The 23,341-nt window shown below is 41.1% G+C and overlaps 2 protein-coding genes across 3 annotated transcripts in view; both read right to left on the bottom strand.

Moving 5' to 3' along the window:
- The window catches only part of DGAT2 (diacylglycerol O-acyltransferase 2), a 54,598-nt gene that overhangs the window by 14,393 nt on the left and 16,864 nt on the right, over window positions 1-23,341 (bottom strand). The window contains exons 1-4 of one of the 2 annotated variants that reach the window (XM_069070874.1): window positions 10,500-10,628; window positions 3,410-3,499; window positions 2,394-2,501; window positions 1,740-1,810 (exon numbers count right to left, since the gene is read on the bottom strand). In XM_069070874.1, the coding sequence (XP_068926975.1) occupies window positions 1,740-1,810; window positions 2,394-2,478 (156 nt within the window). In that variant the 5' untranslated portion in view covers window positions 2,479-2,501; window positions 3,410-3,499; window positions 10,500-10,628. Of the gene's footprint in view, window positions 1-1,739; window positions 1,811-2,393; window positions 2,502-3,409; window positions 3,500-10,499; window positions 10,629-23,341 lie in introns of those variants that run through there. The other variant, XM_069070873.1, reaches the window with a different exon arrangement.
- The window catches only part of LOC138148280 (2-acylglycerol O-acyltransferase 2-like), a 167,536-nt gene continuing 165,580 nt past the window's right edge, over window positions 21,386-23,341 (bottom strand). The window contains exon 7 of the mRNA XM_069070871.1: window positions 21,386-21,407. The gene's annotated coding sequence lies outside the window, so the exon portion shown is untranslated. The remainder of the gene's footprint in view (window positions 21,408-23,341) is intronic.

Genomic DNA, 23,341 nt, shown 5'->3' with positions numbered 1-23,341 from the left:
TGTTCTAGTGCTGTTCCCAGAATATTGGATCATTTATACTGGGAGCAGGGGGCCAAGCACATTAAGGAAAGGCAGCTCTAAGTCTCTACAGGAGCCCAGCAGAAAACTATATCCTACCTAAGGGATCCTTTGTGTTCCTTTGCTCCTTCCTGATACCCACTACTACATGGCTCTAGCCATGAGTGAGGGAAACCATGGCCAGCATTGCCAGGGGAAGGCTGGAAGCCCAGATTCATCCTAATGGCCACGGGATCTGTGTCTTCAAGGACAAGGTGCTCAACACTGCCTGAAAGAATACCTCACCCACAGTGACGTGATCCCCAGTGAGGAACACTATGGGGGTAGGAAGGGGGAACACCAACTTTATGTCTCACTCTGGGAACTGGTATGTTCTGCATTCCAAGGATTCTTGGCCTTCCCCAACAGAAAGGAGTACTGAAAAGGAAGCAACAGTGTTTGTGCTTGTGACACTGGCTACTGAGAACTGAGCTTTCCTCTTGTCCTGCCTGGAACCAGGACTGCCCACATGCCTCCTTGTCTATCTCCACTCTCCCTGAGGATGCCCCTTATATTCAGGCTTCCTCAACTAGAATATTCCTTGAGGGCAGGGACCATGCTGCTTGTTGCATTTTGTTCCTAACACTTAGCTTAGTGCTCTACTTATCCGAGTGTCTGATGTGGGCTTTGAAGCCAGATCTTTCTAATTCTAGGGTCATCTCCCAATCCAATAGTCCTCTTCTATTCTTAGAGAGTGGAACATGGCATTGTAGGTAAAGCCTTGGCCCATGTCACACAGTCATGAGACAGGACCTGAACCCAGGTCTTCTTGAATCTGAAACCAATACTTCAACTGTCCCACTTCCGTTCTCTATGCAGTATCTTCATGGTCTCTCATGGCTAACATGGATTTTTTTTTCCCATTGGATCTGTGATTTCATTGGTATAAGGAACTCTCCCTCAAGGTACACCCTGTACAAAGGCAAGTTAGCACCTGTTCTATAACTTGTCTTAAGAGAACTGCATTTGGGAATCTCAGAGCCAGGAAGTTCATTTGCCACTCCCCACAACCTCACCCAACACTTAACTGAATTTCTTTGCTGAGTATTCAAGGGCAGGCTAGGTTATTCTCAATCCTTAGTTTGGCCTTATGGCTGTGAGGGACTTTAAATACTGTCTAACTCAACCTCTTCATTCTGTAGGGGAAAAGGGGGGAAACTGAGGCTAAGGGAGAGGAAGTGCGTCATGGAAAGTCACATATAACAACACTTCCTCAAAAACTGAGGTCTTCTGACTCCAAATCCAATGTTCTTTCCATTCCACAGAATGTCTGAACTGTACTACCCCTAGGCCTTCTCTTATCAGCTTGCTGTCATGCCAGAATGGCCTCCCTCACTAATTTCATCACCTACTGAATTCTCTCCCACTCTTTAAAGTCAAACTCACGGAAGCATTTCTTAGGAAGAGTTCTTTAATCCCCTCTATTCAGGTGTGATCCTGCCTCCCTCCCCAACAGACATCTCAGAGCCTCTTAGGCACTTGGTATATATGCTGTTACTAGGAGTATCCACTGCTAGACTGTGAACTCCACAAGGAAAAGGATCATGTCTCTCCCCTGCCTTGTAGATAAGAGACCTCAGTGAACACTAAGGCCCCAAAGAGTGCCCCATTAGGGTGGTCCCCATTACTCAGGGATACCAGGACAGGAAAAGTAAATGTTTACTGCATTTAAAGACACTTACCTGGATGGGAAAATAGTCTCGGAAATACCTCCACACAGCCCAATTTCTCACCCATTTTGATCTCCTGCCACCTTTAGGAAGAAGAGGATAACCCATGTTATGAAGCTGAGTGGAGGCACAGAGGATAGATTATAGGACACAGGCAAGGTAAAAGAGACCCTAGAGATATTTCACCAATTAGTTCTAGGTTCTGACCTGGGCACCACATCTCAGGAAGGACAACCACAAACAGCAGAGTGAGAAGACTGGAGTCTGGGCAATAGGAGGACTGGGTGAACAACTGAGGGTGTTTAGCCTTTTGAAGAAGAAAAGACTTGGAGACGCTTGGGATGATGAATGATTTGAAGCACAACTGGAAATAGGGGAAGCTGTAGAAAGGTTTCAGCTTAAAATAAAGAAAAAAATATTCCTGATTCCAGCTGTCCAAAAGTGAAATGGGGTGTCTTAAGAAGTAGTGAGCCATCCATCATGAGAGGTGTTCAGACACTTGTCAGGGATCTTTTGAGGGGACTCCTGCTCAGGTACAGGGTCGACCAGACAATCTCTGAAGTCCCTTCCTACTCTGAATCTGTGGGAAATGACTCTCCCTGTATGTGAGATTCAGAAGGGGAAAGGCAGATCCTCTAGCAAATAGCAAGACTAGTGACTAAGTACCTTTCTTTGGGGTGTTCCAGTCAAAAACCAGCCATGTGAAATACAGTACTGAAATCAGCCAACAGTCTGTGCAGAATGTGTACATGAAGATGATGCTGCATGTAATTCCTGTGGGGGGAAAGAACAAAGAATCAGTGGGATCTTAAAGACTCAAAATCCAATGCCCTCGTTTACAAAAGGAAACCAAAACCCAGAGAAGGGAAAAGGCATACTCAATTCACAGAGATAGCAAAGCCCACCCAGTCCTGCTCATCTCTTGTCCATGTCCTCCCATAAGTTTTCTACAGGGGGTCTTACTCAATGTACTAGAAGCCCTTCTTAATTTCTCCTGACACTGTGAGTGCACCAATGGGGGCATCTGGGCTATGTGTCATCCCTTGCCACATGTCCAGATCTTCTTGTATAGTTCCCTCATGCCACCTTTTATTGTTGTAACTCTACAAAGTTCTTCACTGGAGCTATGTTGTAGCCTGCTCATGGGCACCATGTGCCTATCCATTGCCCTCTGTGGGATATCCATATTCACTTCTCTAAAGACTGGAATGTTTCATGTCTCACAACTAAGACCACATGCAGACATCTGTTGGAGTGTGCTCTCTCTCTCTCTCTCTTTCGATACCAAAAGCAGAGTAACTTATATAACTTCTTGATTTGTCTTAGTGATAGCTCAAACTGACAAGAGGAAATTCTACTTGGTATCTGATTTCACTAACAGGGAAGAAATGTGGGGGTAGAAATGATGGGCACCTTTCAAGGAAAGTGACCATTTCCCTAAAGGTAAATTTGAGAAAAGAAGAGGAAATTGGATATAGTTGGACAAACATGTACCTTAGATTTGGGGAAAGCACATTTGAAAGAGTTTAGGAGAAAGAGAGGCAGGATCTAATGAACTACACAGTTCTATAGGGAGAGACAGTGAGGATAGGACTCTCAACAATGTAATTCTGAAAACACAAAGGAAGTGGGAATGAAAAAGAAAATGGGGAGTTGTCTTCAGGGACTGATATAAAACTCACCAATTCAGTTGTTTAAATGCCATGTACAGAAGATGGAATCTAAAGCAGGTTAATAGCACCAGCAGTGCTAAAATTGAGAGTAAGCTGAAGCTAGAGAAGAAAATGAAGATTAAAAAAAAAGGATTTTTAAAGATAAATTTTAAATATTGGGAGGAAAGTAGAGGATCACAAAAATGATGAGACATCTACTTGAGATGGACAGGATGATAACCAGTAATTGACAGAAGGCAGAGCTATTACCTATTTTTTCCCCTCTGTTGTCTACCAGCTGTGACCTTGGCACTAGAAGTGATAGAAAAAATAGCTAACAAAGACTTCATACTCAAAGTAAGGAAGAAGGTTCATAATATCTACTTGCTCTTGTGAATTCAGGTCACCTGGCCAAGATGAATTACATCCTCTGGTAAGATGAGCAATATATCTTAGATATCTTCCCACCTATATTTCTGACTAACACCAAGTTTTAGCTACAGTCTCACCCTGGAAGCTCCCTCAATGCTTAAAACCTCTTCAACTCAGAACATCTAACTGCCACGCTAGCTTCCTCCCATTGGTTACGTTCCTCTCCATGGTTCCATTTTGGGGAGGGGGCTAGGCTTTTAAGTGTTGTCTTCCTTACAAGTTCATTGAGGGCAGAGACTATATTTCTATTTGCTCATGTGTCTATAAAATCTTTACATACATACATATATATATACACACAAACACACACACACATATATACATATCCCCAGTGCTTAACAAAGCGCTTAGTACATAGTAAGCACTTTATCTTAATAAATATCAGCTGCCTTGTCTAAGTTACTGAAAGTAATACCGTGTTTCCCCGATAATAAGACCTATCCCAAAAATAAGCCCTCCCCTTACTGTGTAAGATTCCTCTAAAATAAGCCCTCCCCCGAAAATAAGCCCTATTGAGATTGCTACTGTAGTGAAGGTGATCCCCTGCGCTACACGCTACATTACAGTACCCTCTGTATGCACCGTCACCCCCCCCCCCGGTGAAACACACGCCGCACTCCGAGCTGCATCCAATCAGAGCTGCAGCAGTGAGTGCGTCATCCTGTTCTTCCCCAGTGATTTGCTTGCTGGCGCCATTGAGAGCAGTGCCGCGGAGGAGAGCTGAGGCAGGGCAATATAAGCCCTCCCCTGAAAATAAGCCCTCTGGTGTTTTTCTTTCCAAAAAAAATAATAAGACAGTGTCTTATTATCGGGGAAACACGGTATGTAGAAGACCATGGACAGTTACTTTGTAACTGAAGAAAGACAAATATTCTACTTTTCAAATAGAGAGGGGGAAAAAGTCCATAAACTATAGGCCAGCAAACTTGACTTTGATTCTTGGAAAAATTGGATTAAAGAAATGGGTAATGATCATCTAGTAAAAGAAGCAATAATCACATATACCCAGTATGGTTTAATTGGAGATTAGGGGGACTAAATTGGTAGATCAAAGAAATATTACAGAGTTTAACTACATTTTAGCAAAGCATCTGATATAAAGCATCACATGCTATTCTTGTGGAAAACACGAAGGAATACAGATTAGTAGATAATACAAAATTAGCAAGATTTAGAACAGTTAAATAATTGAATTGAAAGAATAGTCATTAATGATTCAATGTCAGCTTTGAAGGAGGTCTCCAAGGAAAAGCACCTCGGATTTGTGCTTGGCCCCACGCTGTTTAAAACTTTCAATAGTGACATATAAAGGCATAGCTACAATGCTCATCAGACATGCAGTTAACACTAAGCTGGAGGAGACAGTTAATATTCTGAATGACAAAAATCAAGATCCCAAAAGATCCTGCCAGGGAAGAGCACTGGGCTGAATTTACTGAGATGAAACTGAATAAGGATAAGAGTAACATCTTACACAAGTACAGAATAGGGGAAGCATGATAGCAGTTTGTCTGAAAAAAACAAACTGGGATTTTTAGAGAATAGATGGGAATGAGCAATTATTAAGTGCCTACTATGTTCCAGGCACTGTGCCTTACAAATATCTCATTTGATTCTTACAAGAACCCCATGAAATAGGTGCTGTTGTTATTCCCATTTTGCACTTAAAGAAACCAAAGCAACCAGAGGTTAAGTGACTTGCCCAGGGTCACATAGCTAGCAAGTATCTGAGGCTAGATTTTAACTCAGGTCTTCCTTGCTCCAGGCCCAGCATTCTATCCACTGTGCCACGTTTTAGTTAACTGTATGATGAATTAGTCAGCAGTATGACTTGGAAGCAAACAAGCTAATGCAATCCTGAGCTATAATAAGAGAAGCACAGCTTCTGGGAGAAGGGGGTATGTCAAATTTACAAGAATACGAGTCATTGCCCAATTGATAAATGGTCAAGAGATATGAACAGTCAGTTTTTCAATAAAAATCAGAACTATATATAATCTTATGAAAAAATGCTCTAAATCATTATTGATTAGAGAAATACAAATTAAAAAAACAACTTTAAGATATCTTGCACCTATCAAATTGGCTAAAATGATACATACCTTTCAGCTGGGGAATGACTAAACAAGCTGTGTGCATATATGATTGTGATATTATACTGCTGTGATATAAGAAATGATGAGCTAGTTTATTTGGAAAAACATGGAAAGACTAGGACCTATGGAGGAAGATGCTATCCACACCTCCAGAGAAAGAACAAATAGAAATATGCATGGTATGATCTTATATATATATATATGTGTGTGTGTGTGTGTGTGTGTGTTTATAAATATATACATGCATATATACATATGTGTATATACATTGTGTGTGTGTATATATATATATATATGTATATATATATATATATATATATATATATACACATACACATCTTTTTGCTTAATTGTAGCCTTTTCTGGGGCAGGAAGGGGATAAAATAAAAAGTGCACAGCAGAGAACAAAAAAAAACCTAGAAGCAAGCACAGAAAAGGTAGGTATCTTTGAAAAAAATTTGCAGTACTTATTACATAGGTTTTCTTGAAATGCAAATCCATTGTTTTATATTGAATCCTCTCCTATGTTCTGCTGTGTAAATGGAAAGTTTTTCTTCTTTTCTAGTTTTGTAAGTTTAAAATCAATATTTTTTTTTAAAGGAGAAGGTAGTAAAACAGCTCCTCAATACTCTGCCCTAGACAGATTTTCTCTGGACAACTGTAGTCAGTTTAGGACATCAACACTTAAGGACATTGCTAAGTTGAAGAGTGTACAGATGAAGGCAACCAGGACTGGGAAGGTTCGTGAATATGCATCATATAGGGATCATTTGAAGAAAGTGGGGACAATTAGCCTAAAAAGAAGACATGGTCATGGTCACATGCCAGCTTGTACCTGAGGAGGGGAGAAGGGATTAGACTTGCTTTGCTGGGCCCTAAGGAAACACAAGGTAGAAGCTGTCTAGAGGGTAAAGTGAGGGCAGACAGCAGGGGAAAGGAGAGCAAGAAAAGCAACAACATTTCACAGTCCAGAAATACAATGGGCAGCCTTAGGGGGTACTGTCTCACAAGAAGATGGTTACCCATCAGGTATGTTATCATAAGGATTCCTTTGGGGTTGGGCTATATAATCAATAATGACCAGCTTTAAAAGGCTGTAATTTTGTGAGTCTGTCCTTGAAGAGAGATTTCAACAGACAACAGGTATGAAATACGGCGGGAATACATTCCAGGTATGTGAAATGGCCTGTACAAATGTGCTGGGATAAAACAGGACGAGTAGAAATTGGTAATAGGCAATATAAATAAGGGGTCATAATACAAGGTGGTAAATTTGACATCACAGGAATCACTGAAACCTGGTAGTCTAAACATATATCTAGAATGTACATTTAACAAACATTATTAAGCATTTATTATACGCACAAAATGGGCAGGCAGTGGGAGAGATGTAACATTTAGATAAGACAAAGTCCTTGTCATCATGGGGCCTACAGATCTGGACTACGAAACAAAGTGTTTGAGGAGAATGCCAGCAAAAATTACCTCAGAAAGAAGAGCACAGAGTAATGGAAGAAAGACTGGGTGTGGAGACAGGGGAGGCCTGTGTTGGACACTCAGCTACAACAGTGACTAGCTCTGTAGCCATGGCCTCCCATGTATGAGGGGGCTGTCATACTTGGCACCACATACTTCACAGCATTTTTACAGGCCTCTCTTACAGAAATGTGACTATTAGGAATAGATAATAGGACTACCAGATGCTATTTACACAGACCTTGAAGGAAGCAAAGCACTTTTTGTACATCTCCATACATATATACTATTATCCCTATTTTACAGATAAGAATATTGAGGCTCTGAAAGTTTAATTGATTTGTTAGTAAGTTTCAGAGTTAGGATATGAACTCAGGTCTTTCCTAACTCCAAGTCTAGCACTCCATCTACTAGACCATACTGTCTCAAAGAAGATTACATGACAGCTACATGAACCAGCATGGTGTTGATGAAAGAATCTGGAGTAAGTACTTATTAAATTGTATGACTAGGAACAAGTCCCTTCCCTACTCTGGGCCTCAGTTTCCTCATATGTAAAATAAAAGGATTGGACTAGATACTCTGATTCCAGTTTAGTTCTGAATCCTATCATAGAACTTAATATTATTTTACAGATGAGGCATGTTCAATGTAAAGACAAACACAGTTATCGCAGAATGTAATGGCCTGATTTGGGAAATGGTGTTTATCACGGAAAGTCCTAAAGTGGGCATCTGAAGGGCCAGGTTTGGGGGATGTCCTTTTCATTCAGTTCTGACTGAATAGTTTCACAATTCTATGTTTTAAGGCTCTTTCTTCAGAGAAGATCTCAAAAGTATGCAAGGCAAGGATTATTATTCCTTACCTTATGAATGAAGAAACAGACTTACAAAGGTAAGATGATCTATATAGAGGGTCCCATACCACATGTTAAGGCTAATATCTGAACCTACATTCTACTGACTCCATGTCTTAGATGCTTTCAATTAAACAAACATTGATTAAACATCTACTGTGTATTAAGAAAATGGAAAACAGCTGCTTCCTTCAAGCAGCGTACATTTGAGGGTCTGGGGAAGAGAGACATAAATACATAGTCAGAGAAGGAAGAACGCTAGGGGAGTCAGAAGGGGTTTCACACAACTCCATTTCCTGGCCATTCTTTACTCCTCGATCACTCTCCCTCATCACTTGTTCCTCTGAAGTTTCCCTGACTTGTTTCAACACTCCATCCAAATCCCACCTTCCATGGGGGCCTTTTCTGGTCCCCTTAGCTCCTAGTTTGGGCCCCTCTGAGACCATATTCCATCTGCCTTGTATATATCTTGTACATCCCTAATGATTTACATATTTTCTCCTGAATTAGAATGTGAGCTCCTTGAGGACAGAACTGCTTTTGCTTGTCTTCATACCCTACAGTGGTTAGCACAGTTCCTGGCACACAAGAAGGACCTAAAATAAATGCTAATTGACTGACTGGCTAAGATCGCATAAAATTGAAGACTGAAGAGTGACTTGCCCAGGGATCATACAATGAGCAGAGTCAGAACCAGAGCACATCTCTAACCAAAAGGCTAGAACCCTGGCCTTTGATGCCAACTCCTGCCACCTTCCTACTACACTCCACTGTCACTCATGATTCAATCCCTTAGCCCTTAATTGGGTAGAGGTATATTTTGAAGCAGGGCCATGAGAAATAAATTTAGGGTTAAACATGAAAGTGGTTTCAACACAAGCCCCTGGTTACAAAACTAGGCACTGCCCCTCTGAGCCAGCTGGTCTGGTTAGAGGGCCATCAGGAGGAGTGACAACTGGCAAAAAGGTTAATTATCATTGGTGCGTGGGGCCTCCAGCTTGATGACGAGGTTCTCTGCCTGCCAAGCTTCCCAGGCATGCTCATCTTCCCACCCCCTCAGTGTGCTGCAACCACCAAGCCTTTGGCCTGGAGGAGTGACAGGTGAGGAGCCCCAGCAGGTTTGCCAGCTCTGGGTTTGGTCAGGATCAATCATTAACTTGCAAACTATGAATCCCGCCAAGCAGGAAGGCTCTGATAATCTGAGGCTATGCTTGCCCTACTAAAGTCTCCAACCTGATTCCAGGCTCCTGAAAGGAAAGAGTTTGGAAACAGGGTCAGAGAAGGGAAGAGAAGACAGTCTGGACACATTTTAGGTTCCAAAACAGGACTGATTATGGTCTGGCCTATCCAGTTTTAGTTAATGAATAAAAGTTAAGGATGAAAGGCTTGGCCCTGGCCTAAGACCCAGCCCCAATCTCAGACTGAGTCTTAACCTTTCTGGCTCCTGGCCAACTTACTTCCCTTCTCCAGATATAAATAAAGGGTATGCTAACTCCTAAAGCATGCTTCTCTCCTAGGGTTGTTAACAGTAGGGCTCAATTGAGGCAATGGATGATATATTGCTGGTACATGAGAGGGACTATTATTGCTGATGTAATCACTCTCACTCAAATTCTCCTTGGATAACCTGGTGTCCCTAGGTCCTATTCTACATGATTATGAACTCTAGCAGGTCCTCTAAGCTACTGAATCCTTAAGCACAGGTCCAAAAGGGCTGCATGTTTGTTACCTTTGTAACCAGCCTAGGAAAAGGTTGATCAAACATGAATGATCATGAAGTTTTTGCCTATGGCAACTCACTATCTTCAGTGGCTCTGAAGGCATGGAAGGGTTGGCTCTGCATTAGTGGAGGGTAAGGGGGAGGACCCAACAGATTCTTGAAGTACTGAAGTAACCACATTATCAAGGCTGTTTTCTCTGAGTCCACGGTTCCCATTGTTTCCCAGCCTCCCAGCTATCACTTCAATTATTCCAACATTTGCTAGCTATGTGACCTTGAGGCAAGTGACTTCCTTGCTCCAAAACTCAGTTTTCTCATTTGTAAAATGAGGAGAATGCTAATTACTTTGTCTTACTACCTCACAGGGTTAGTGTGAGGAAATTATTTCATCTACCTTTAAGTGCTATAGAAATGTGTGTTCAATATTATTTTTTCACTTACCTTTTTTGTTCTGATTGTCAGGGCACATCTCTAACCATTTATTCCATTCCAAGCCTAGGTTCTGTACCCTGCCCCCAACAGCAACAATAACCATCTTACCCAGGACAAGGAAGGAAAGGACCCATTGTAGCACAGAGATGACCTGAAGCAGCTTCTCAACCTTAGATTTATTTAGCCAGGGGATGGAGAACAGGTCCTGCAGTGCAGAGAGGATGCTAGAGCCAGTGCCTAGATTACAAAGAAAAAGAGAATCAGAATCCAAAATCCTCGGAATCACAGAAACTCAGAGCTAGAAGGTACCTCAGAGAGTATCTAGTCCAATCTAGGAATGAATAAGAATCTCCTGATAAGTGATCTTTCAACCTCTGAAAATCTCCACTGATAGGGAACTTAACTTTCTTCCAAGGAAGCCCATTCCATACCTGGAGAGCATTAGAAGTTTTTCTTTAAATAGGTTCAATATGAATGTGTATGTAGAGCCTATATCAAATTACATGGTGTCTTGGAGTGGGGGGAGGGAAGAGATGGGGGAGAAAATTTGAAACTCAAAATCTTATGGAAGTAAACCTTGAAAACTATAAATAATTTTTAAAAATAAAAAATACAAATGTTAAAAGCAAAAAAAAAAGTTTTTCTTTACATTGGACCCAAATCTGCCTCTCTGCAACTTCCACTCATTGCTCTAAGCTTAATGGCCATGCAGAACAAATCTAATTCCTCTTCCCTATGACAGACATCCAACACTAATGTCAGCTATTGTGCCCCCCTACTCCTTTAAATATACCCAGTTCCTTCAGTTAACTCTTGTATGGGAAGGCCTACTCCTCACCATCTTGCTCACTATCCAGTTTGTCAATGTTTTATATAAAATGTCTTTCCAGAATTGAATATAATATTCTAGATGTAGTCTGGTCAATGTAGAGAACAGCAGGAATTTCTGACATTACAGATGACTCATTTAACACATTTTTGAGGGCACACAGCCCTGTACTCAATACTGGGGTGGGGGAGGGACAAAAATGAACAATATATAGTCCTTGACCTCATAAAGGTCACTTGGCAGGAGTGACATAATGAGTAAAGTACTGGACTCAGAATCAGAAAGACCTGAATTCAAATCCTACCTAGGGGTAAGATTTAGGGTATTTAAAGCTGTGAGAGTAATAGCAAGAGATTTAACCTCTGAGCCTCAGTTTCCTCATTTGTAAAATGAAAATGATAAGATCTTGCAATAATACTGCTTGGGGTTCTTGTATGACTCAAATGACATAAAGCAGCAGTTTGCAAGCTTTAAAGTATAGCCAAATTAATAACAATAAGACAGATGTGAAAGGTACAAGGCACTATGGGGGTTTAGAAGGAGACCTCACTGGATTTGAAGGAGACAGAAAAGATAAAGGCTGGGAGGCTCCAAGGGAGAGGTAGCATCTGGCCATGAGAACAAAGATCAAGAGCCTGAGAGAACTCAAAGGCATCGAATCCAACCCTTTCATTTTACAGATGGAGAAACTGAGGCCCCAGAGGAGACGTGCCTTGCCAAAGACATTTAGAAAGTAAAGCTACAGGAGTAGGATTCGAACTCGCCTTGCCACTCCAGAGTCAGTGCTTTTTTTTTGGTTCACCTTCGACAAAGGGAGAGGGTTTCAGATGGCAGGGAGGATATGGTGGTATCTAGGCTTCAACAAAATGGATGGGTGCTTTACAATCACTGCATGAAATGGACAGCACAAATACTATTCACTTCCATTGTAGAGATAAGGTTCAGAGAGGGAATGAGATTCATCCAAAGTCATAATGCCAGTAGTAAATGACAGGGCTGGGACTGGAACCCAGGTTTTCTGCCTTCAGTCCATTGCACTGTCTCTACTGTACCATACAGCACAGATTAGGCAAAACCAAAAAATATAAGGAAGAAAATACTAGAGGTGTTACAGGGCTAAGTTTGGCTGGAGCAAAGAATACATGAAGAGGAGCAGTGGGACAGGCCTGCTGGGATTTATTCTGTTCACAATGGCGGTACCAAGGAACACCCGAAGGTTTTTGAGCAGGGAATTAACATGGTCAGAATTGTGCACACCTATGATAAATCAGGTATCTGTCCATGTGGACAGATGGAGAGAATGTGGGTGTGAACACCAGTGTTTGAAGGTTGTTGCCCAAGTCCAGGCACAAAATGATGACTTGAACTAGGGTGTGTGCCATGGGAGCGGAGAGGATGGATGCAAGAGAGATTGTGGAGATAAAACTGAAAAAAATGAATGACTATATGGAGGATACCTTTGCAGATTTCCTATTTTAAAATATTAGTATTTATCTTGTTAACAATAATGATCCCTTCCACCTCATAATTTTAAAGTGCTTTCTCATCTATTAATTAGCTCATAATTGTGGTTCAGCTATCAATATGCTTTCTATAAGTTTAGAGGATTCTGAGACCATAGGGGACCTGGCAATTTACAATGTTAAAAGTTGGAAGAGAATTTAGATGATCTAGTTCAGCCTCTTCATTTCAGAGATGGAAAACTGAGTGACAATACTTGGATTTGAACATAGATCCTCTCATCACAAATTTAGTGTTCTTTTCTTTATAACACAGTGCCTTTCTTCTGCTCCTATGTCAAAGATCTGCACAGCTCTCTGGAAGACTGCTTGCCCAGATACATAGGCAGAGAGCTACAAACTACTTGGAGAGATCTGAGGCTTGGAGAAGAGTGTTTATAGGCTATCCCAGCCTCAGAGTTACCCAGAAAGTTGCTGAGGGATGCTCTGAGGAAAGACCACAGGAGGTGTGATGCAGTGAAGGGCTTGGTCTTCCTTGGAAGCCTGTACATCGGGTTTCCTGGGATTGTACCTAAATCAGTTCGGTGGAAGGTATCTTTTTTTCAGTTAAGCTCTAGGATGCTTGTCCCCTTTCTCCTATCCCTCCCACCAAACCCTGCCCTAAGTCACAGAAAACTCAACATGTATAAGTACCTATGTTATTCAGAATCACAGAATTTCAGGAGCTGGAAGGAAACTCAGAAGTAATCTAGTCCAATACCTACCTGAAGCAATCCTTTCTTTACAATATTCTTGACAACGGTTATTCTGCTTCGTCTTAGAGACTCCAATGATAGGGGTTATCTCCTCACTACTTCACAAGGCCATTCCTTCTACTCTGAGGCATCTTTAATTATGAGGAGGATCTTCTAGACATAAAGCATCAATCTATTTCTATGCACACCTATCCACTGCTCTAACTTCTGCATGCTAGTGCCAAGGAGAGTAAGTCACATCCCTCTTCCACACAACAAGACTTCAAGAATTTGAATATTGATGTCCCATCTTTACTTTCCACCCCCACAGAAGTCTTTAACATCACCTGAGCAGTTCCTTGAGCATATCCTCAAATGACATGGACTCTTTTCTTCTCACCATTCTAGATATCCTCCTCTGGAAGGACTCAATTTTCCCCCTAAAATGTGTTTCTTAGACCTGGACATGGCATTATAGACATTACATGAGGAGGATGGAAGACATCTCTTCCTCCCCCCCCCCCTTATTCTGGACAGTAGGACAGAGGAAGAGGACCTGTGCTTAAGCCTATTATTCTCTCATTGGGAAATGAATGGCTTTATCCCCACAGCTAAAGGGTTTTACGGCTTCAGAGTAAGTTTCAGGCCTAGATTTCTTTAGGTAGTAGGAGAAGCAGGGAGGTCCTTTCAGGTACTCCTGACATCACACCAATATAAGCTCAAGTAGAAGGCTAGCTTTGCCTAAATGACTTGTTTGGGGGTTAGCCAAGAATACTTCGGGGGAGGGGTGGATAAAAAGGAAGGAAAACAATAGAGTAATATTTGTGTCTTGGCCAAAGACGAGATATTTACTAATACTAATTAGTACCTCTGTATAATTAAATTTACAAGGTCTGAAACTGTTATTAGGCTCTTGGGAAGGCAATCTAACTATCTAAAGCAGCATCAAAACAGCTTAACAAGTCGGGATAGGCAACTGTACGTGTGACACAGAATTCAAGCCAGGAACTCTAAACTGATTAGAGGGCAATTTTATCCATCATCCTTCATACACTCAGTCATGAAAGGAGATTTCAACTCTCCTTTTAAAAATCTGAATAAGAGGGTAATAAATGGGCGCTGCTTCACTCAAAGTGAGAACTTGAAAAGACTTTAGCTCAAAAGGGTCAAGGTCTTCCACTGCATCCTGGGCCATCTCCAGTCATCCTGATGAATATCTGGCCACAGGACCCACGTGGCTCTGGAGGAGAAAGTGAGGCTGGTGACCTTGCACAGCCCTCTCTCACTCAAATCAAAGGCAATTGCAAGTCATGTCATCATTTCCCTGATGCCATGGTCCTCTTGAGAATGAAGGACAAACCACACAACTACAATCACACACTCCTTCTGGGACCTCCTAATCCAATGGGGGAGGCAAAATATGTATCTGTAGTAGGAGGAGAATGGAAGGCATGAGGAGAACTAGGATGCTTATAAAAACCCCAAAGCAGGGCTTGCCAAAGGTCATACAAGTAATAAGTAGCAAAGCTGGGATTCAAGTTCAGGTCTTGTAATTCCAAATCCTGGGCTCTTTCCAGTACATCAGACAGCCTCTCATCTAGTCCAAACACACACATTTTATAGAGGAAGCACCTAAGAACAGGCAGTGACTTGTCTGAGGTCCCAAAACTAGTCGGTGACAGGACTAGGATGAGAATCCAGGTCTACTGACATCTATTCTAGGGGTCTTATTCTGTATGTTACTGTGTTAAAGGCTCTACTGGTATACAACAACCTTCAGGTCTGTTTGTCATGCTACCAGGACGAAGTGGAGATATAAGGGCAGGATACCAGAGACAAGGGTTTGTTTGGCACTCAGTGGTACAGCCAAGGGGCAGAAGTGAGATGCCTTGAGGTGTCACTGATCCCTGGACTGGCAGTTGGAAGCTTGGAGTTCTAGTCCTGGCTCTTGTCATTGGCTCACTGTATGACCTTAGATAAGTATCTGACTCTTTCCCTCTTGGGGGCTCTTTCTATCTTATCTAAAATGAGGCTATTGGGACAAATGATCTCCCAGGCCCCTTCCAACTCAGACATCCTATTTTCTAAGCCAGTGATCAATTCCTTCTCCTCGAGGAGACACTGTGCTCCACTAAGTCTTTGGAGAGAAAAATCCTGAGTGCCCAGGTATTCTGCCCAGTGGCCTAGCTGTAACAACATATAGAAGACCCAGCCTGTAGTCAGGAAGACATCTTCATGAGTTCAAATCTAGCCTCAGAAACTTACTAGCTATGTAACCCCAGGCAAATCACTTCTCCCTGTTTGCCTCAGTTTTCACATCTGTAACTTAAGCTGGGATCTGGAGAAGGAAATGGTGAACTACTCCAGTATCTTTGCCAAGAAAACTCCAAATGGGATCACAAAGAGTTAGACACAACTAAACAACTGAAGAACAGCAACCACTTTTAGGGAAAACATACAATGAAGAGAGAACAATAACCCCACCTAGATTTCCATGGCATGAGTGGGAGACATATCCCTTGCCTTAGGTATGATGCTGGAAAAACAGTTCTATCTTAGTTTAAATGCTGGAGGAAAAAATCCCAATATTTATCTGTAAGCTACCAGAATATGTATTGGGGGCCTGTTTGGGGAGAACATATATCTTTCCCACTGGAATGAAGATCTGAAATAGTTTAAAGCAAGTTGGGACAGAGGGAGGTGTGAGGGTAAAAAGGCTAAACATAGACTTTAGGGTGTAGTGGACAAAGCCTGGGCAGTAGGGAGAGCCTAGGCTACAGAAGTAGGAAGAGAGAAAATGAAGGAGAAAAAGGGGAGTTAATATGAGACCCAGGAAGTGGGTGAGGGAATGTGGTATAGAGCAAGTGGTGGATGGGGATATAAGACTCAGCAATCAGAGTATAGAATAAAACAGGCTACAGGAACCTACAGAAGAAAATATGATACAAAAACCTCCACCCCCTGTCCTACCTCCCAGCTAATCTTAAAATTCTGTTACTAGTAAAGTCCTATCCCAGAAGTTCCAGGACAAGCTTGCATTTATAGTATTATCAAAGAATCTTGAGTAAGAAAGAACCCATAAAGATCAGAATCATAGATCACCACAGATCAAAGAGCTAGAAGGAATTTCAGAGGCCATCAAGATCAAAACCCTCATTTTTAAAAGATGAGGCACCAAGGCAAATGGATATTAAATGACTTACTCAGAGTCACATAGTTGGTAAATATATGAAGTGAGATTTGAACCCAGGTCTTCTGAACTTAAAATCCAGTGCCTTACTATTCTATCAAAATGTCTGACTAGATTTAGTTCCATGCATTCATTTTACAAAGGCTATTAAGGCCCAGAGAGTTTAAGTGATTGTCCCAGATCACACACAAGGAGTAAGTAACAGAGCCAGGTCTGTGGACAAATACAGCACTCTTTTCAATATCCCAAGAGGTTTACAGAATCCCTGCAGTGTGTGAGGAATGACATCCTACTTGGCCAACCTGAGGAAGGCCTGCCATCTCTACTTCAGAAGGCTAGGGAACACCTGGGGCTGTTGTAGTAGAAAGAACACCCTTTCTCGAAACTCTGAGAATCTGTATATGGCTGTCATTGATCAGACAACATGAGGAACATGAAAAACTCAGACTTTGCCAGTCCAAAGTCTTTGAGGCAGGTACCATTAGGCAGAAACAGCAACATGAGAGAATGGGGGAAGCAAAATGAGGTGAGAATGAAAGACTTATCACTACTAGCGGGGAGCTCCAGACTATTTGCTAGCTCACTGGTCCATGCAGAATCATGATCAGAATTTCAAAGTCAGAAAATATATCAGAAGTCATTCAGTCTTTGCTTGAGGAGAAAAACACGTCCCCTTAAAGCACCTGGGCTACTTTGAGACAAGTTGAGTTGCTCTAAGTTTTTCCTTATTCCTTACTGAAATCTACATCCCTTGAAACTCTTACAAGCCCCACCTCATTGCTCCTCCTCCTATCTTCTACAGTGAAACAGAAGGATTCTAATCCTCCTTCCACAGGACAGACCTTTAAATATTTGAAGATGGTTATTATGCTCTCCAATCCCTCTTCCAAGTCTTTTTTTTTCTTCCTTTGCCAAGTCTTTTTTTTCCTTCGGGCTAAACATTCTTAGAGCTTTCAAAGATTTCATACATGGTCTAGTCTAATCTCTAGTCTTTTCAACATCCTGGAGTCTTCTGCATTAACATGTGATATCCAAAATGGGACATAGCACTCTAGAAGTGGTCTTACTAGAGAAGAGGACAGCAGGACTATGATCTCTTTTACTATGCACACTATGCCAAATCTAGAATCATGCAACATAGAATCAAATTACTTTTTTTTTTGGCTGCCACGTTATACTGTTGACTTGTCTCATGCTTTTAGTGCACTAAAATTCAGACTTATTTTCCCACAATTTTCTAGCCATGTTCCACTCCTCCCCTGGTCTCAATTCTATAAAGTTGATTTTTTTTTTGCTTTTTGGAGGGGGGAAGGTAGGGCAATTGGGGTTAAGTGACTTGCCCAAGATCACATGGCTAGTAAATGTTAAGTGTCTGAGGCCACATTTGAACTCAGGTCCTTCTGACTCCTGGGCCGGTGCTCTACTCACTGTGCCACTTAGCTGCCCCATAAAGTTGATTTTTTTTTAAACCCAAGAGTAGTATCTTACATTTACCCCTATTAAATTTCATTTAATTAGATTTGGTTCATGGCTCTAACCTCTCAAAAATTTTCTGGATCTCTATTCTCTTGTCCAAAGTGTCAGCTTCATGTCATCGGCAAATGTGAAAAACATGCCACTCACTATTTCATTCAAGCAAATAATAAAAGGCATTAAATCACACAGGGCCAAGGTCATACCTTTGGGGGACACTTCACCAGGAATCTGCCTCCAAGTTGAAACTTACTCATTAAAAACTAATTTTTAGATCCAATTATTAAACCAGTCATGACTCTCCACTTTTTGGAGGGGTAAATGGAAGACAAAATAAACTAAGTGATTTGTCCCAAGTGGCATAGCTCCTAAAAGGGGAAATCGGGTCTCACACCCAGGTCTCATTTTCAATCCAGTGCTCCTTATACTATCACAGAGTCTGAAGTAGCTGCTATAACTAGGTCTTCTAGAACACTGGAAATAATCAGTGGGGAGGGAGATCTCAGGTTCCTCATTTTGCAAAATAGGAAACAAGTTTAGTGAGAATCTCAGAACTGGAAAGGACTTCAGAGATCACCTAGCATTCTACACCTGAACAAAAATCCCTTCTACAACATTCCTGACAAATGGTCATCCAGTAAGGGACGACCGGCTTCTTTTCCCTAAAGCAGTCCACCCTATTTTGAGACAATTCTAATTGTTAGGAAGTTTTCCCTTAAAATAAACAGAAATCTGTCTCTCTGCAACTTTTACCCTTTGCTCCTGGTTCTGCCCTCTGGAGTCCAAGTGGAACAAATCTGTTTGAATTAGGCATTCCAAATCCATAATGGTGTGAGAAATATACTTATAGATTTTAATGAGCAACTGTGGGTTTTATGTGAACAAATTGTATCAAAAGAGACCCAAAAGAGGAGAGGAAGCAAGAGGAACAAGTATATAAATATAATTCTGAACAAAACTTCTTACAGTTCACAAGGACTCAATTTCTGAAACAATTAAGTTACTGATATAGACAAGCACCTTCTCAGGGTACAAAGTGAGATTGGTTTTAAAAATGATCCTACTTTTAAAAATAATAAGATAAGACAGTAAAACAATGTAGTAAGGTGCTACTTTTATGACATAGCAAGACAGCTTGGTGTGGTGGATAGGGCACTGACCCTGGAATCAGGAGGACTTGAATTCAAATATGACCTCAGATACTTACTAGCTGTGTGATACTGGGCAAGTCACTTAACTCCAACTGCCTTTCACACCCTCTCCAAAAAAAAACTAAATTTGAGCATATGTAATTAAGACTCTTTAAGCCCTGAAATTTACTTTCTTTAAAGACCAATAAATCTCATGACTATCTCTGAAGATGTGTTCTACAAACAAATCCAGGACCAAAAATTTCTCTCAGGGGCTTAAATAGTTCCTCTAATTTCCTTCGTAACTTTTCCCTCACATTAAAACTTTTCTACAAAGGAATCACATTTTCACAGACCTAAATTTAAATCTTTTTTACTATACATACTAGCTGTGTAGCTCTGAGCAAGTCACTGAATCTCTCTGAAACAATTTCTTCATCCTTAAAGAGTTCATCTGACTTGTTTTCCCTATCTTGAAGGGTCACTGTAAGGACTGAAGTGCTTTGCCCAGTGTCCCACACCAAGTTGGGGCAGTCTAGCACACTCCCATACTCCGTGACTCCTCTCCTCCTTCCTAACATTTAATTCTAACCTCTTTCTACTGCAGAACTCATGAGTTTGTATTTTCAGAGCATGTGTGAATTAAAAGAAAAAAATGACATGAGAGTCTTCTGTGGGAAGATAAATGAGTGGTTTAAACTGTTCCTCATTCTTCAGGACACAATTTTATTCGTTCCTAGGGTTGCTTGGGATGGAGCTAAGGTTGGCCAAGCTTCCCATTGAACCAGAAAGTCTGGTCCTGATGTACTTCAGAAAGAACCTAGTTCTAGGAGTTGGGTAGGTTTAAAATGAGTAGGAGAGAAGCAGCGTAAGAAAGATGTTACTTCTAGGTGATGGACTTGATGTCCAATCAGCACTCATCTACCCTTCTACCCAACCCTACCCTGGGGAAGGGTGAAAGAAACTGGGAGGAAGGCAGTGACCCATTTTACAGCACAAAACTGAGCCTTGAGAAACCTGTGAGTAGTGGTGTACACTACTGAGACAGAGAACTTGGGATCCAACCTCCTACTTTGCATGACGAAACACAGCTATCAGAGTTGAGAATGAGAAGAGTCTGAGAAGGAACCCTAAATCAGGGTACAGGATGGGAGGAACATAGGAAAGAAGGCCAAATGACCACTTGTAGATGACCTGACAGGATGTCAGTCAACAAACAAGTACTTATTAATTGCTTTCAGGTCAAGTACAGTGTTAAGTGCTGGGAATAAAAACAAAGGTAAAAACGTACCCTGCCCTCAAAAAGTTTACATTAAAATGGGAGAGACAAAGGGCAAACAAGTGTACAAACAAGTTATAAGTGCAAATTGGAAGTGATCTGAGAGAAAAGGCCCTAGTATTATGAGGCTTCTTACAGAAGTTAGGACTTTACCTGATTCTTAAAGAAAGCCCAGAAAACTATGAAGTGGAGGGGGAAAGGGAGAGCATTTCAGGCATGACAGACAGTCAATACAAAAGCAGAGAGATGGGAGAGGGATTTTTGTGTTTGAGGAAAAGCAAAGCTAGTGTACCTGGATCATGAAGTTTGCAGAATGGAATAAGGTGTAATAAGAATGGAAAAAGGGGATCAGGTCGTGAAAAGGACTTGATATTTGATCCTGGAGGGAACAGGGAGCTGCTGGAGTTTACTGAGTAGAAGGCAAATGTGGTTTGATCTACAGAGAGCTCCGAGGTCTCTCCTGACTCAGATTGTATAGGACTGAGTTCCCAATCAGAAGACGGCAATTTTAATGCCCTACACTTTTCTATCATGCTTTAACGTTTATTAAGTATTTTCTTCACAACAGCCCTATGAGATGGGTGGTGGAGGTCTTATTATCCCCATTTACAAGGGAAGAGAGTTTAGAACAACAGTAAAAACCTTTCACATTTCTGTAGTTTATAAAGTGCTTTCCTCACAACAACTAGTAGGAAGGGCAAGTTACCCCATTTGATGATTGAAGACACTGAATCTAAAAGAAAGGAAATGATTTACATGTTGACAGATCTAAAAATATCCTGCAGGGTTTAAACTCAAGTCTGACTTTAAGACCTTAATTTCATTCATTCATTCATTATCTATTTATTATTATTATTTTAAATTTATTTCCCCCCAGTACTACACTTCCTCCCAGAAGTACACACGGTACATGGGAAGTGGTTCTAATACAGGCATAAAAGGTTTCTTAATCACAATCCAGAGAACAGAGATTTCCTGTGGGATGTGGAATTTAAGGGAAAGAAGAGTGTTCTATTTCAAAAGTCCACTGCAACCAAACATCAGAGAGCCCACAGCTCTTGGGCAAGGACAGCCTCCTTTCTGAGTAATCTCTTTTCTCTAGTTCACTGTAAAAATAAAGGAGAAAGAAGATTTGGGCCTTTAAATCTGACATCCGTTTTCAACTAACTTGTGCTGAGGTAGAGTAGAGGAAGCAGAATGAAAATAAGAATCAGGATCAGACTGACTTATTGGCCTCATATATGGCCAAATTCTAATGAAAAGGGAGAAGAGCTTGGCCAGCCTTCATCTCTCTTCTGTCTTACCATTAGTTTATAAGATTGAGCTGGAAGGGACTTTAAATATTATTCCTCAATTTACATATGTGAAAACCAAAGTTAATTGAGAGGTGAAAGATTATCCAGGATCATACAGTAGCTGAGCAGGAACCTGAATCCATGTCCTCTGACTTCCAGTCCAGTGTCTTTTTCACTACAATACAATATAGAACTAGAAGTAAACACTGAAACAAAAACCATCAGAACTAAAAGAAACCTTAGAAGTCATGAAGTCCAAGGCCTTCATTTTAACAAATAAAGACACTGAGGCTCAGAGAGCTGCACTGATTTGCTCGAAGTCATTATAGGTACACAGCTGGGATCTGAATTTAAGTATTTTTAGATACTAATTTAATATTTTTTCATCTATACCATAGTCTCTCAGTATTGTCTGACATTTATGGAAAAACGTTTTTTGTTAAAAAAAAATCCCTACAGCTCTTTCAGCATTAGATAATCCAGACCCACTAAACTAGGTCAATCTTCTGGGACAGGAGCTCAGTCACCAAAATTCAGCCTTGATTAAGGTGAGGTGACTCTCTCTCCCTTAAACCTGCCCAGTTGGCTGCGGATGCCAAAAGACTTCTGTTTTTACTTCCCCTCCTCCAGATTTGGGCTTGGCCTGTACTACATGCCTAGAATGACTTGCCTCCTCCCATCTCTTATGCTTGAAACCTCAGTTTCAGATTCACTTCCTTCAGGAAGCCTTCAGTGATTAGTTTGAGCTTGATACCACTTAACACTATCTGCTTACTGGGGAAAAAAATGTATAGATGTGTCTATATGTGTACGTATGCATACACACACACACACACACATATACACACACATAAACACACCCCTATATAATGATCTTAGGATGACCACTCCTTTCCAAGATTGTTTCGTCAACTTTACAAGTGATAATAATCTTGGGGATAATAATCCTGACACTATGTACACCTATGATAGGGATGTTGTGGGGAAAGCACTCTGTAACATGATGTATAAATGTCAGCTATTATCATATTCATAGAATTATAGCCTTTTTAGACTGGAAAGATACCTCAGAGACCAAAATTTCTCAGATAAACTGAAGTCCACAATAGGGAAGTGACTTGCCCAGGGTCAAACAGTAAAAGAAAGGCAAAGCCAAGACTAACATCTAGGTCTCTTGACACTTAAGCTCAAAGTTTTTTCTGAGTACATTAACCTGCCTTGCACCATCCCAGAATGGCTATAACACAGTTAATCTGCCAACGTACATAATAAATTTTTAAGGTGACAACTGTGTATAGGGCACCATCCAATCCTACCCTTACTTAAAAAAAAAAATTATATTTATTTATTTTTCCTTTTTTGGAGGGGGGAAGGCAGGACAATTGAGGTTAAGTAACTTGCCTAAGGTCACATGGCTAGTTTTGTGTTAAGTGTCTGAAGCCGGATTTGAACTCAGGTCCTCCTGATTCCAGAGCTGGTGCTCTATTGACTGCGCCACCTAGCCGCCCCAATCTACCCTTACTTTTACGGTCCATTCTAAGTCCTATTCTGTGGGGCAAA

The sequence above is a fragment of the Petaurus breviceps genome, unplaced genomic scaffold (assembly GCF_028583685.1).
Source record: "Petaurus breviceps papuanus isolate PSGF00001 unplaced genomic scaffold, PetGlider_PUasm1.0 90823, whole genome shotgun sequence".
NCBI classification, from domain to species: Eukaryota; Metazoa; Chordata; class Mammalia; order Diprotodontia; family Petauridae; genus Petaurus; species Petaurus breviceps.
This window is presented reverse-complemented; position numbering and strand designations above follow the sequence as displayed.